At 35.7% G+C, this 15,141-nt stretch overlaps 1 protein-coding gene across 1 annotated transcript in view; it reads right to left on the minus strand.

Moving 5' to 3' along the window:
- MORC1 (MORC family CW-type zinc finger 1) overlaps positions 1-15,141 on the minus strand; it is a 199,623-nt gene that overhangs the window by 91,648 nt on the left and 92,834 nt on the right. The window contains 2 exon segments of the mRNA XM_082394691.1: positions 1,199-1,304; positions 4,629-4,757. Coding sequence (XP_082250817.1) covers positions 1,199-1,304; positions 4,629-4,757 — 235 coding nt within the window.

Genomic DNA, 15,141 nt, shown 5'->3' on the forward strand with positions numbered 1-15,141 from the left:
TTCCTATTTGGGAGATATTTAAGTTACAAGTTAGAACTAGAATCAGGTTGGGAGTTAGAAGACCTGGGCCAGTGGCTTCATAACAGGTTTCTCACTCCCCATTTTGGGCTTCAATTTCCATTTCTCTAAAATGAAGAAGTGAGACTATATCACTGTTTTATAATCATGCTCCTGGAGCTCTAAGCTTTTTAGAGAGAGTAGGGACAGAAATGAGAAGTGGATACCTCTGGCCCCCAGATTCTCAGCCTCCAATTCAATCAGGAAAGTTCTGTTTTTATCTGTTTTATATACTTGAGGTCAGAGACAAATTTTATTTGGGGGAGGAAAAAAAAAAGGTTCTGCTGCAAACCAAGAAAGGGAGACTGAAAAACCCCTTGGACCATGTGAAATCTAAGAGCCCCTGTCACCTCTGACATTTTTTGTTAATCTCCAAATATGATTAACCTGAAGACTCCAGGTGGAAGGGGTTTTAGTAGCAGTTTCTAAATGTTTTCTTCTAATTTTTATTCAGTTGCTCTTTTTTTTTTTATTCAGGGCTGGATAAAAATAAACAAGAGCTATTACCCTAATGTCTGTATTAGCAATATTGATCCACTTATCCAGGTCAAAGTACTTAGAACAAACTTCATGGAAAAGCAACGCTTCACTTAAGGGTGCCTTTGTTAAAGGGGAGTATTAACTCTTTTGCCCACAAGGAAAAGAAGTAAGTCAAAAAGGGCATGTAATAACATTGACATTCATCAATATTTAATTGGGTTTTTTTCCTGTTTTAGTCTGAACTTCTTCCTCCAAAAGCACAAAGCAATGAAATCAATATATGACTTAAACAGAAAAAGCACATAGTCTAACAGTTTAGTGCCTCTAGAGACACCCTCTAGATAAGACTCCTGCAGGATAAGATTGTACATTGTGTGTAAATGAACTGGAAGGCAGAACTCTTAAACACCAGGGCAGGTCTCCCGCCAGTGGAAGCACAGAGCTGCACACCAAACGCTGACAAAAAGTTACACCCAGGACTCTCTTAACTTGATGGAGAAGAGCACTAACAAAATATTCTTCCAGAGGTGGCAAGGGGCTAGAAAGAGTTAGAAGAGATGACAGCTACTAAGCTAAAAGTTATCTATGTATCCAGTTTTACACATATATATTTTAGGAATTAAAAATGAATAAAGAATTTTAGAAAACTATCAAAAACTACCTGTTTTCCAAGAGGTTAGCGTTATTAGCACAAATCCAGATGTCAAAAATTTCTTTTTCCTGATAATTAGTAGAGGGAGGCAAGACTCTCCATTTAAGGCAAAGATCTAAAATAATCAAAACAAAACCACATACATACAAGAAAGACCACAATCAGAAGTGAATCTAACATAGTAAGATGTCAGGTTGCATATACCAAAAGTATGAGGTATTTCAATCCAAAGACAAGTGAATCCTTGATCACATACCATTATATCTGATGGCACAAATAGTTCAGGATTCTATGAGCTACCCTAGGACACCATCAATAAATTATTATTGTTGCTGCTGTTATTATTATTATCGCCATTATTGCTTAAGTTCTTTCCAGTTGGTTTCTACTAGTTTCAGCCAGAAGAATCTTAAGTAATAGGTCCCTCTTCACCTCTTCTCAAACCATATGAAGACTTCCAGTGACCTGACTCTCCCATTTTTTCTGACCTATTATCTATCTGCCAACAATACCACTGTTCATCTCCAACCACATGACTAACATAACAAGGAAAATCAAGCTCTCTCTACCATTTACACATAGTTCCTTGTTCTGCAATTTTTTTTTTTTTTTTTTTTTTACAGCTCTTATCCTACTCTCCAGTCTACAGTCTTGACTTCTTTATCCCTTTCTCCCTTTCAGTCCCTCCTGGTTTTTAGGACTAAGGCACTCTACTCTCCCCAGGCTATTCCTCACTTTAATCCTGAGTTCCCTCCAGACCCACTGTTAATGGCTCTTGGGTAAATACTTCCCTCTGCTCATATAAGATGGAGGCAGTTTGCACAGTGGTTAAGAATATGAATAGCCCAGAAAATTAAAGTTATGGCAAACTCACTCATTTTTGTAATTCCCACAACCAATATCTACATCTCACTGCATCTGGCAACACAACAGCAAGCACCAGTTTTTAATAGAGTAGCCCTCACATTAAATAAAACCATCATAGACTATATTGTACAGTTATGTTGCTAATTTTCCTTTGAAATGCAAAATATTTTAAGCTTTTTTTTTTTTGGTCAAAAGTGGTAACATCTTAACATACAAATAAAAACCTTTTTGTAGTTGTAAGATTTAGCTTATAAATCATTCAAATTGAAGTGAAAGATTACCAGGTCATTGTTAATGACTTAGTCTATTAAGAATATATGTATTTTTGTAAAGGAAAAGCACGTGTAGATATTTAATCAGTAGTATATGTCTGTTTTGAAGAAATAAAATGCTGCTTAGAGATTCTCTTTAAATATTTTTGTGCTCAAATGTATTTTCTGTTGATCTATGGAATGTTCTGTACAAAGCTGTATGCTTGTACTGTTGGGCTAGACACTTTTGTTTTTTAAAATCTGTACTTAGCCAAATGTATCTGACCATATTAAAATACAGTATCTTTGTTATTAAAAATTTGATTGCAAAAAAGAAAAAAAGAATCTGAAAAGCTCCACAATGACTACCTCTATATCTCAGAAAAATTACTGCACTATGTTTCAGTATCATCATCTGTAAAAAGAGATTAATATTACTACTTACCTAAAAGGGTTCCTGAGGATTATATGATATAATAACAATGATAAAAGCCAACACTGCTAGGTATTATCTGTGATGGTTACTTTTATGTGTCAATTTGATGGGGCCAAGGGGTGCCTGGATATTTGGTCAAACATTATTCTGAGTGTATCTGTGAGGGTGTTTTGGATGAGATTAATATTTGAGCTGGTAGAATGAGTAAAGCACACTGTCTTCCCTAATATGGGTGGGCCTCAACAAATCACTTGAAGGCCTGAATAGAGGAAAAAAAAAAAAAAGCTGACACTCTTGCAAGTAAGAAGAAACCTCTGACTGTCTTGAACTGAGACATCAGTTTTTTCCTGCCTTCAGACTAGAACTAAAACATCGGCTCTTCCTGGGTATTGAGCCTGTCAACATTTAGACTGGAACTACATCATCAGGTCTCCTGGTTCTCAGGCCTTAAGACTCAAACTGGAATTAAACCAATGGCTCTTCTAGGTCTTCAGCTTGCTGACTACAGATCTTGGGAGTTGTCAGCCTCCTTAATCATGTGAGCCAATTTCCTATAATCAATATCTAGCTAACTAGCCATCCATCTGTCCATAAATCTCTCTATCCTATTGGTTCTCCTTCTCTGGAGAACCCTAATACACTATCCCAAGCACTTAGTAAACTTTACATGTGTGAATTAATTGTATTTTCACAAAACTTCATGATGTAACTACAAATACTAACCTCATTTTATAAATAAGAAAACTGAGGCTTAGAGAAGTTAAGGAATTTGCCCAATTTCACACAGCTCTCAGGTACCGGAGATTGCATTCTGGCAGTACCTTGCACATAACAAAAACACTGGCATTTTTAGCCAGTAATATTATCATCCAATAGGCTGTTGCATATAGTCATCAATTTCCTCAGTTATACCTTCTAAGCATCTGTCTGTCATTTGTGTTCCTCTTAAATCTCACTGCCATGCCTTTATTCAGACATTTACAATTTCTCACCTGGATCCTGAATTATGCCAGTAGTCTCGTCAGAGGTCTGACCCAACCTCTGCTCTAGCCCTCCTCCAAATCATCCTGCACTAAGCTGCCAGAGCAACCTTACTACAAGTGACATCTAACCAGTCAGGTCCTCTTTGGACCACCCCAGGCTCAAGGTTGGGGAGGTGTTCCCTTGGCCCTGTGTAAATAGCTACAGGGTGATTTTTTGTTTGCTTGACTGCCTTCCCCACTGAATGGCCGATTCCCTGCAGACAGTAGAGACACATAATAAGTGTTCAATGCTTCAATGATGTCACTCTCCTTCTGAAAAACTTCCGGTGCCTCTCCATTGCCTATTAAAGTAAAAACTCCTTATCCTGGCATTCAAGGCCGTTTAACATGTTTACTCAACCTAACAGTTTTGTCTTTTATTATTTATTCATCATTCATTCAGTCAGTAGTCAATTACTAAGTACCTACTCTTATTTAACATAGTGTTAAGTATTAAAAATAGAAAAATGACTGTTTCTATTACCCACCACAAAAATATTAGCTGAAGTATACACCTGATATTAACACAGATTTCCAGCTAAGTCTCTGCCCTTCAAAAGCCTACTTTAAAGACCATGGCAAAGCTACCTCTGTCATGAAGACTTGCTTTAATCTCCTCCTCTCCCCTTTCTTTGAACCCTCAAACAACTTTGGGCCTCTTCTACATCATTTACACTATTTTCACCTCTATTACAATTATTTTCATACTCATCTTAACCTTTCTCCTAGACCCTAATCTCCTTGGAAGCGAAAACTCTGTCTTACCCACCTTTGTCTTCCTCATGCCCTATTTTTTAACACAACAACTTGCATATTAGGCTCTCACTAAAAGTTTGCTAATTGGAATGAAATTTAACACTCACCACACTGAATAATGAATGGGATGGCCATGGCCCGTCTTCTTTGATATTGAATAGAATCTGAAGATTTCTCCATGTCCTTATTATTCAGGTATCCAAGTTCATTCCAAAACAATGTTAGATTTCTATTACCTAAAAAAAAAGAAAGAAAAAAGCAGGCAAAGAATAATGAAAGAAAATAAAATCAGTAAGATAAAGATGATAAGCAAAGGGAAATTTGGATATAAACACATGTATATACAATACGATCTCGAACATGTAAAAACTAATACATATACAGAAATGATTAAAATATTTGACACTGGTTTCCTCTGAGTATGGGTGAAATTTGTTTTCTACTTTACACTTTCTTGCATTTTTTCAAACTGTATGTAATAAATATGCAACATCTTTATAATAAAACTGAACACAATTGCAGTTATAAAAATAATACACACTTTTATTGTTGCAATAAAATACATTGACACTTAAAACTTTTTTCTTAAATACTCCTAGGAGGGACTGCACTGATTAAACTTAAAAGCCACCCTTAAGACTATTGATACAAATATTTATCATCTTGTCTCACGGTCAGAGTTTCTATTTTATCTCTGGTTCCCTTCTCTTCCAGTCTCTGTTTATGGCCTACGCTTGCCCTAGATTCTAAACTTCCTCCTTGCTTAGAACAGTACTTGTCATGGAGGCCCATTCAGGAGTCCTCCTTAAGAGGCTGTGTTCTTATCTGTTGATCCAGCAACTGCACTGCTAGGAATCTTCCCTACAAACATACAACACAATGGCCGTATATATCATAGCGTTGTTTGAATAGAAAAAACAAAACAAAACAAAAAAAAAAACCCTGGAAACAAGGTAAAAGTCTAGAATAGGGAACTGATAAATCCCATTTTCAAACAAGGGAACATTAGATAAACTTTAAAACATGGAGTTAGAGCTAAATATATTATTGCATCAAGATCTCCAAGACAGAGTTCTAATAATAATTTTTTAAAAAGATGTAAAACAGCAAACCTAGTATAATCAACTTTTGTAATGTAAAAAAAGAGCATGTACGTATAAAATTTTGAAGGACATGCTTTTCTATTCCTAAAAGGACACAAAAGAAAGTTTTAATAGTGGATACCATTGGAGAAAGGACAGAGGTAGAGAGGAAGTCAGGGGAAGGTACTTTCACTTTTCTTTTTTTTACTTTCTGAACACTCTGAGTATTTTTACTTGTGCATGTATTACTTTAAAAATACTTTTTTGAAAAAAGCATCCACATTTACCATTCTGTCCAATATGGTAACCAACTGGCCACATGTGGCTACTGAGCATTGAAATGTGGCAGATACAGAACATTTCATCAATGTACAAAGTTCAAAAAGTAATATTCTAAAATATATACCTTGGAAATAAAATATACAAAATAGGGCCAGCCTTACATCAACCTTGACAATTGACTGTGTAATCCAGGCAAAATACCAATAAACGTCTTTACACCTTCCTATACCTTTTAAAATTTAGGTTCAGAATGCTATGTGCCTTTAAGACCAGCAGGGAAGGAACTCAGTCTTCAAAAGGGGCTTTGCAATTGAGCTGGGCTGACAGCTACCCTCACAAATTCCCTGGTCTCCTACCTTGTTTCTTCACAAAATCCCTACCAGCTCTTGCCTCAGATTTCCCTTTGGATTCTGCTTCTTGGGCTTTTCTCAACTCAGACTTTTGGTTTTCTGCTCTTCGCTCAGCATTTGGTATTGGCCCAGCCCAGACTCCACTTTTTCGCTGCACACCAGACCCTGAAACACTCTTTAGTGTCTGGACAGGGCTCATGAGACCTTGTTCTCTGATTTCCACATGAACTACTCAGTTCTTATTATGTCAAGGCAGGAAGTGCTGTAGATTAAAGTCAGGTGACTTTGAGTGCTGTGTCTACCACAGATTTATTGTGTAACTGTGGGAAAGCCAGTAAATTTTCTTATCCATAAAGTGTTTACAATAACTTGTCTTACATGGTTATCACTAAGAATAAATATGAAGGTGCATTAAAAACAGTAGTGCTGTGCAGAAATTTAAGTTACTGCTGTTCTGTATTTGTTTTCTCTCTAAATGTTACTTCCCCAAGAAGACCTCACCTTTGCAAACAAGGAACTGTGCTTTATCACTATGCATGCTCTCAACTCAGAGCTCAGCAACCTGCACCTAATAAGCCCTCAAAAAATCTTGCTCCCATTCTTGATAAAATAGCTCATTAATGTTTTGTTTGGGATAAAATGGAAGTGAAATAACATCTCTCCCTGAAAACATTAACTAATCACAGTTAACACAACCCAGCAAACTTATAAAACGAACATCAACTGTGAATCCCAAAATAAATATTTTAAGAGCGATAAAACTACTAGCATGTTAGAAACACAGGCACATGCCTCTCAAGGGTGGAGTGATACCTGCTCTGTGGTCACACCACTCTTACAATGCTTACACGTTACATTTCAGTTCACTTTATGTCTATTTTCCCTCTAGAAAGTGAAATCCTTGAAGACAATGGCTATGTTTAGGATCTTGCTTTCAGTAGCTGACACTCAGAGCTTAATGTTTACTTATAAGACTAAATAATACTAAAGAATTACTGGCTATCAAAGATATAAATGAGAACACTCAGTAGCCCAACATCTAATGACCAGGACTGATAGAAGATATTATACTATTCAAAGTAGATATCAGGACAAAGGAAATAACCAGAGATATTCAATCTGGGAATCAGAAATTGCTTTTCCTAACTGCCAATGGAACTTTTTTTTCCCTTCAGATAGCAGCTACTCCAATATGCATAATTTATAATATGTTATTAAAACAAATTTCCATGGAGTGGACCCTGAAGACTAGGTAGATGCTTCAGCAAGTGGATAAGTAAGTTGCCAGAGAAACGGCAGTGGGAGGAAACATACCACACCAGTTTCTGTTTTCTTTCATGTGTTACGCAGTCTGCAGAGATTTATACAACTATCCTGAGAAAAAAATTCCTCCCATACAAGGGAACCCCCAAAAGTCTATCAGTGGATTTTTCAGCAGAGACCTTATAGATCAGGCGAGAGTGGGATAATATAATCAAAGTGCTGAAAGAAAAACATAACCTGCCAACCATGAATACATTACCTGTATTGAAGCTATCCTTCAGAAATGAGGGAGAAATAAAGAATTTCCCAAACAAACAAAAGCTGAGGGAGTTCATTACTAGACCTGCCTTACAAGAAATGCTAAAGGGAGTTCTTCAAGCTGAAATGAAAGGAAACTAATTAGTAACTTAAAAATGTGAAAATATAAAAGGGTATATATATAAAGGGTATACCCTTTTATATATAAAAGGGTATAAATATATAAGGGTAAGTATATAGTCAAATTCAGAATACTCTAATTCTGTAATGATGGTATATAAATCACTTAACTCTAGTATAAACGGTAAAAGACAAAGTATTAAAACCATAGCTACAATATTTATTAATGAATACACAGTATTAAAATATGTAAATTGTGAAATAAAGAACATAAAATGCTTGTGGGGGGAGGGAGTAAAACAGTTGAGTTTTTATATGTGATAGAAGTTAAGTTGTTGTAAACTTAAAATAGACTGTTATAACTATAACATGTTTTATGTATGCCTCATAACCACAAAGCAAAAACCTATAGCAGATGTACAAAAGATAAAGAGAAAGGATTCAAAGTATAAAACTACAGAAAATTATCATATCACAAAGGAAGAGACCAAGAGAGAAAGAAAGAAACAAAGGAACTACAGAACAGACAGAAAACAATGAATAAGATGGCAATAGTAAATCCTTATCTATCAATAATTACTTCAAATATAAGTGGATTAAATTCTCCAATCAAAAGATGTAAAGTGACTGAATAGATAAAAACCAAGACCCAGGGCTTCCCTGGTGCTGCAGTGGTTAAGAATCCGCCTGCCAATGCAGGGGACACGGGTTCGGGCCCTGGTCTGGGAAGATCCCACATGCCGCGGAGCAACTGGGCCCGTGAGCCACAACTACTGAGCCTGCGCGTCTGGAGCCTGTGCTCCGCAACAAGAGAGGCCGCGGTAGTGGGAGGCCCGCGCACCGCGATGAAGGGTGGCCCCCGCTTGCCACAACTGGAGAAAGCCCTCGCGCAGAAACGAAGACCCAGCGCAGCCATAAATAAAATAAATAAATAAATAAAATTTGAAAAAAGAAAATGCTCCCTATTTCACTTACAAAATTAATTAAAAAAAAAAAAAGAATCCGCCTGCCAATGCAGGGGACACGGGTTCGAGCCCTGGTCTGGGAAGATCCTACATGCCGCGGAGCAACTTAAGCCCGTGAGCCACAACTACTGAGCCTGCGCGTCTGGAGCCTGTGCTCTGCAACGGGAGAGGCCGCGACAGTGATAGGCCCGCGCACCGCGATGAAGAGTGGCCCCCGCTCACCACAAATGGAGAAAGCCCTCACACAGAAACGAAGACCCAACACAGCCAAAAATAAATAAATAAATAAATTTATAAAAAACCAAGACCCAACTATATGATGTCTATAAAAGACTCACATCAGTTTTAAGGCCACACATAGGCTCAAATTGAAGTGATGGAAAAAAAGATACCGTGCAAATGGAAACCAAAAGAGAGCATGGGTAGCTATACTTATATCAGACAAAACATACTTTAAGTCAAAAACTGTAGGAAGAGAAAAAGAAGGTTATCATTTAACGATAAAGAAGCTGATTCATCAAGAGGCTATTAACAATTGTAAATACATACACCCAATATCAGAGCACCTAAATATATTAAGCAAATATTAACAGATCTAAAGGGAGAAATAGACTGCAATGCAATAATAGTAGGAGTCTGCATTACCCTTCTTTTAACAATGAATAGGTCATCCAGAGATAAAATTATAAGAAAAAAATGGACTTGAACTATACATTAGATAAAATGGACCTAACAGACATACACACAATATTTCATCCAATAGCAACAAAATAAACATTCTTCTCAAATGCATATGGAATATTCTCCAGCATAGATCATATGTTAGGTCACAAAATAAATCTTAACAAATTTACAAAGATTGAATCATATCAAATATCTTTTCTGACCATAATGAAACTAGAAATCAGCAAGAGGAAGAAAGCTGGAAAATTCACAAATAGGTGGAAATTAAATAATGGACTACTGAACAACCAAGGAGTCAAAGAGGAAATCAAAAAGGCAAAGGAAACAACCCATTTACCATCACATAAAAAAGAATAAGATACCTAGGAATAAACCTACCTAAGGAGGCAAAAGACTTATGCTCTGAAAACTATAAGACACTGATGAAAGTAATTGAAGATGACACAAACAAATGGAAAGATATACCATGTTCTTGGATTGGAAGAATCAATATTGTTAAAATGACCATACTACCCAAGGCAATCTACAGATTCAATACAGTCCCTATCAAATTACCAATGGGGTTTTTCATAGAAATAAACAAATAATTTAAAAATTTGTATGGAAATACAAAAGACCCTGAAGAGCCAAAGCAATCTTGAGAAAGAAGAACAGAGCTGGAGGAATCAGGTTGCCTAATTTCAGACTATACTACAAAGCTACAGTCATCAAAACAGTATGGCGGTGGCACAAAAACAGAAATAGAGATCAATGGAACAGAACAGAAAGCCCAGAAATAAACCCATGCATAGCAATAAACACCTACATTAAGAAACAAGAAAGATCTCAAATAGCCTAATTTTATACCTCAAGGAGGTAGAAAAAGAACTAAGCCCAAATTAGCAGAAGGAAGAAAAGAGCAAAGATCAGAACAGAAATAAATGAAATAGAGAACAGAAGACAATAGAAAAGATCAATGAAACTAAGAGCTGCTTTTTGAAAAGATAAACAAAACTGTAAAACTGTTAATAAGACAAGCTAAGAAAAACAGTGAAGACTCAAATAAATAAAGTCAGAAATGAAAGAGGGGACATTACAGCTGATACCACAGAACTATCAATACAAAGGATCTTAAGAGACTGCTATGAACAATTATATGCCAACAAATTATATAACCAAGAAGAAATGGGTAAATTCCTAGAAACATACAAACTACCAAGACTGAATCATGAAGAAATAGAAAATATGAACAGACCAAGAGTGAGTAAAAAGATTGAATCAGTAATCAAAAATCTCCCAGCATTTTTTCGACTGGGTTTTTTTTTTTGATATTGAACTGCATGAGCTGTTTGTATATTTTGGAGATTAATCCCTTGTCGGTTGCTTCATTTGCAAATATTTTCTCCCATTCTGAGGGTTGTCTTTTTGTTTTGTTTATGGTTTCCTTTTCTGTGCAAAAGCTTTTAAGTTTAATTCGATCTCATTTATTTTTGTTTTTATTTCCATTACTCTAGTTGGTGAATGAAAAAAGATCTTGCTGCTATTTCAAAGAGTGTTCTGCCAAAGTTTTCCTCTAAGAGTTTTATAGTGCCCGTCCTTACATTTAGGTCTTTAATCCATTTTGAGCTTATTTTTGTGTATGGTGTTAAGGAGTGTTCTAATTTCATTCTTTTACATGTAGCTGTCCAGTTTTCCTAGCACTACTTATTGAAGAGACTGTCTTTTTCTCCATTATATATTCTTGCCACCTTTGTCATAAATTAGGTGACCATAGGTGCATGGGTTTATCTCTGGGCTTTCTATCCTGTTCCATTGATCTATATTTCTGTTTCTGTGCCAGTACCATACTGTTTTGATGACTGTAGCTTTGTAGTATAGTCTGAAGTCAGGGAGTCTGATTCTTCAGCTCCATTTTTCTTTCTCAAGATTGCTTTGGTTATTTGGGGTCCTTTGTGTTTCCATACAAAAAATGGACATAAGATCTAAATAGACATTTCTCCAAAGAAGACATACAGATGGCCAAATAGCACATGAAAAGATGCTCAACATCACTAATTATTAGAGAAATGCAAATCAAAACTACAATGAGGTATCACCTCACACCAGTCAGAATGGCCATCACCAAATAATCTACAAACAGTAAATGCTGGAGAGGGTGTGGAGAAAAGGGAACCTTCCTACACTGTTGATGGGAATGTAAATTGGTGTAACCACTATGGAGAACAGTATGGAGGTTCCTTAAAAAACTAAAAATAGAATCACCATATGACCTAGCAATTCCACTCCTGGTCATATACCCAGAGAAACCCATAATTTGAAAAGATACATGCACCCCAATGTTCATTGCAGCACTATTTACAATAGCCAGGACATCTAAGCAACCTAAATGTCCGTCAACAGGGGAATGGATAAAGAAGATGTGGTACATATATACAATGGAATATTACTCAGCCATGAAAAAGAACAAAATAATGCCATTTACAGTAACATGGATGGACCTAGAGATTGTCATACTGAGTGAAATAAGTCAGACACAGAAAGACAAACATCATATGATATCACTTATATGTGGAATCTAATAAAAAGGGTACAAATGAACTTATTTACAAAACGGAAGTAGAGTCACAGATGTAGAAAACTAACTTAGATGTAGAACTAACAGATGTAGAAAACTAACTAACTAGGGGATAAGGGGCAGGAGGGATAAATTGGGAGACTGGGATTGACATATACACACTACCATATATAAAATAGGTAACTAATAAGAACTTGCTGTATAGCACAGGGAACGCTACTCAGTACTCTGTAATTGCCTATATGGGAAAAGAATAAAAAAAAAAAAGAGTGGATATATGTAGACATATAACTGATTCACTTTGCTGTACACCTGAAACTAACACAACATTGTAAATCAACTATATGTCAATAAAAAATTTTTTAAAAAATCTCCCAACAAATAAAAAGCCCAGGACCAGATGGCTTCAGTGGTGAATTTTATCAAACATTAAAGAAATGAATACGTATCCTTCTCTATCTCTTCCAAAAAACTGAAGAGGAGGACACCCTTCCAAACTCCTTTTATGAGGTCTGTATTACCCTGATTCCAAAACCAGATAAGGACATTATAAGGAAAGAAAAGTATAGGCTAATATCACTGGTGAACATAGATGCAAAAATCCTCAACGAAACAAAGCAAACCAAATTCAACAGAACAATAAAAGGATCATGTGGTATTTATCCCTGGATGCAAAAACAGTTCAACATACATAAATCAATAAATATGACACACTACATTAATGGAATGAAGACTAAAAATCATATGATCATCTCAATAGGTACAGAAATAGCATTTGACAAAATTCAACACCACTTTATGATAAAAACTCTCAACAAATGAATTACAGAAACTATGTACCTCAACATAATGAAGGCCACAGACAACAAGCCCACAGCCAACATCATACTCAACAGTGAAAAGTTAAAATTTTTCTTCAAGATCAGGAATAAGACAAGGATGTCCAATTTTGCCACTTCTATTCAACACAGTACTGGAAGTCCTAACCAGAGCAATTAGTCATGAAAAAAGAAATAAAAGGCAACCAAATCAGAAAGGAAGAAGTTAAAATTTTCTCTGTTTGCAGATGACATGATAGTATATATGCAAAACCTAAAGACTCCACCAAAAAACCAAACAAGGAATTCAGTAAAGTTGCAAGATACAAAATCAACATACAAAAATCAGTTGCATCTCTGTCACTAACAATGAACTATCTGACAGAGAAATTAAGAAAGCAATTTCATTTACAATAGTATCAAAAACAAGAAAATACTTAGGATTAAATTTAACCACGGAGATGAAAGACCTATACACTGAAATCTATTGACTGACGAAAAACACTGAAGACATAAATAAATGGAAAGATATCCTGTGTTCTTTGATTGAGAGAATATTTGATTGAAAGAGTATGTCCATACTACTCAAAGCAATCTATAGATTCAATGCAATCCCTATGAAAATTACTATGACATTTTTCATAGAAGTACAAAAAACAATACTGAAATTTGTGTGGAACCACAAAAGACCTTGAATAGTCAAAGCTATCTTGAGAAAGAAGAACAAAGTTGGAGGCACCACACTTCCTAATTTCAAATTATAACAAAGCTATAGTAATCAAGACAGTATGGGACTGGCATAAAAACAGACACATTGACAAGTGGAATAGAATAGAAAGCCTAGAAATAAATCTACACACATATAGCCAACTAATCTTCGACAAGGGTGCCAAGAACACACATAAAGAACATTCTTTTCAATAAATGGTACGAAAACTGGATATACTCACAAAAGAATGAAACTATTTTATGCCACTCATAAATATTAACCCAAAATGAATTAAAGACTTAATTGTAAGACCTGAAACCATAAAGTTCCTAGAAGAAAACATATAAAAAGCTCCTTGACATTGGTCTGGGTGATGATTTTTTTTTTTTTTTGATATGACACTAAAAGCACAAGCAAAAAAAAAAAAAAAAAAGGTGGGACTATATCAAGCTGCAAAGTCTCTATATGGCAAATTAAACAATCAAAAAAATTAAAAGATAACATACAGAAGGGGAGAAAATATCTGCAAGTAATTTATATGATAAGGGGTTAATATCTAAAATGTACAAAGAACTCACACAACTGAATAACAACAACAAAAAAACTCTTACTGAAAAATGGGCAAAAGACCTGAATAGACAGTTTTCCAAAAAAGACATACAAATGGCCAACAGGTACATGAAAAGGTGCTCAACATCACAAATAATCAGGGAAGTGCAAATCAAAACCACAATAAGATATCACTTCATACCTGTTAGGATGGCTATTATCAAAAAGAGAAGATAAAACAAATGTTGGGGATGTGGAGAAAAAGGAAGCCTTGTGCACTGTTGGTGGGAATGTAAATTGGTATGAGCATTATGGAAAACAGTATGGAGTTTCCTCAAAAATTAAAAATATAACTATTATATGATCCAGAAACCCACTTCTGGGTATATATCTGAAGCAAATGGAATCAGTATCTTGAGAAGATATTTGCACTCCCATGTTCATTGCAACATTAGTCACTACAGGCAAGATATGGAAATATGGAAACCACCTAAGTGTCCAATGATGGATGAATGGCTGAAGAAAATGGTGTATGTGTGTGTGTGCGCGCACGAGAGAGAATAAAATATTATTTAGCCATAAAAAAGTTGAAGATCCTGCCATTTGCTATAAGAATGAATGTGGAGGTCATTACTGCTAAGTGAAACAAGCCAGACATAAAAATATATGATATGACTTATATGTGGAATCTAAAAATAATAATAATAAAGTTGAACTCATAAAAACAGAAAGTAGAATGGTGGTTGCTGGCAACTGTGGGCCAGAGGTAATGGGGAGACGTTGGTCAAAGGGTACAAGCTTTCAGTTATAAACTCAGTAAGTTCTGAGGATCTAATGTACAGCATGGTGACTATAGTTAATAATACCGTATTGCATACTTGAAATTTGCTAAGAGAGTAGATCTTAAGCATTCTTACCCCCCACACATGCAACAAGGTAACTGTGTGACGTGACAGATGTTTTAATTAACTTGACTGTGGTAAATA

Source organism: Balaenoptera borealis (assembly GCF_965194805.1).
Source record: "Balaenoptera borealis genome assembly, chromosome: 5".
Lineage (NCBI taxonomy): Eukaryota > Metazoa > Chordata > Mammalia > Artiodactyla > Balaenopteridae > Balaenoptera > Balaenoptera borealis.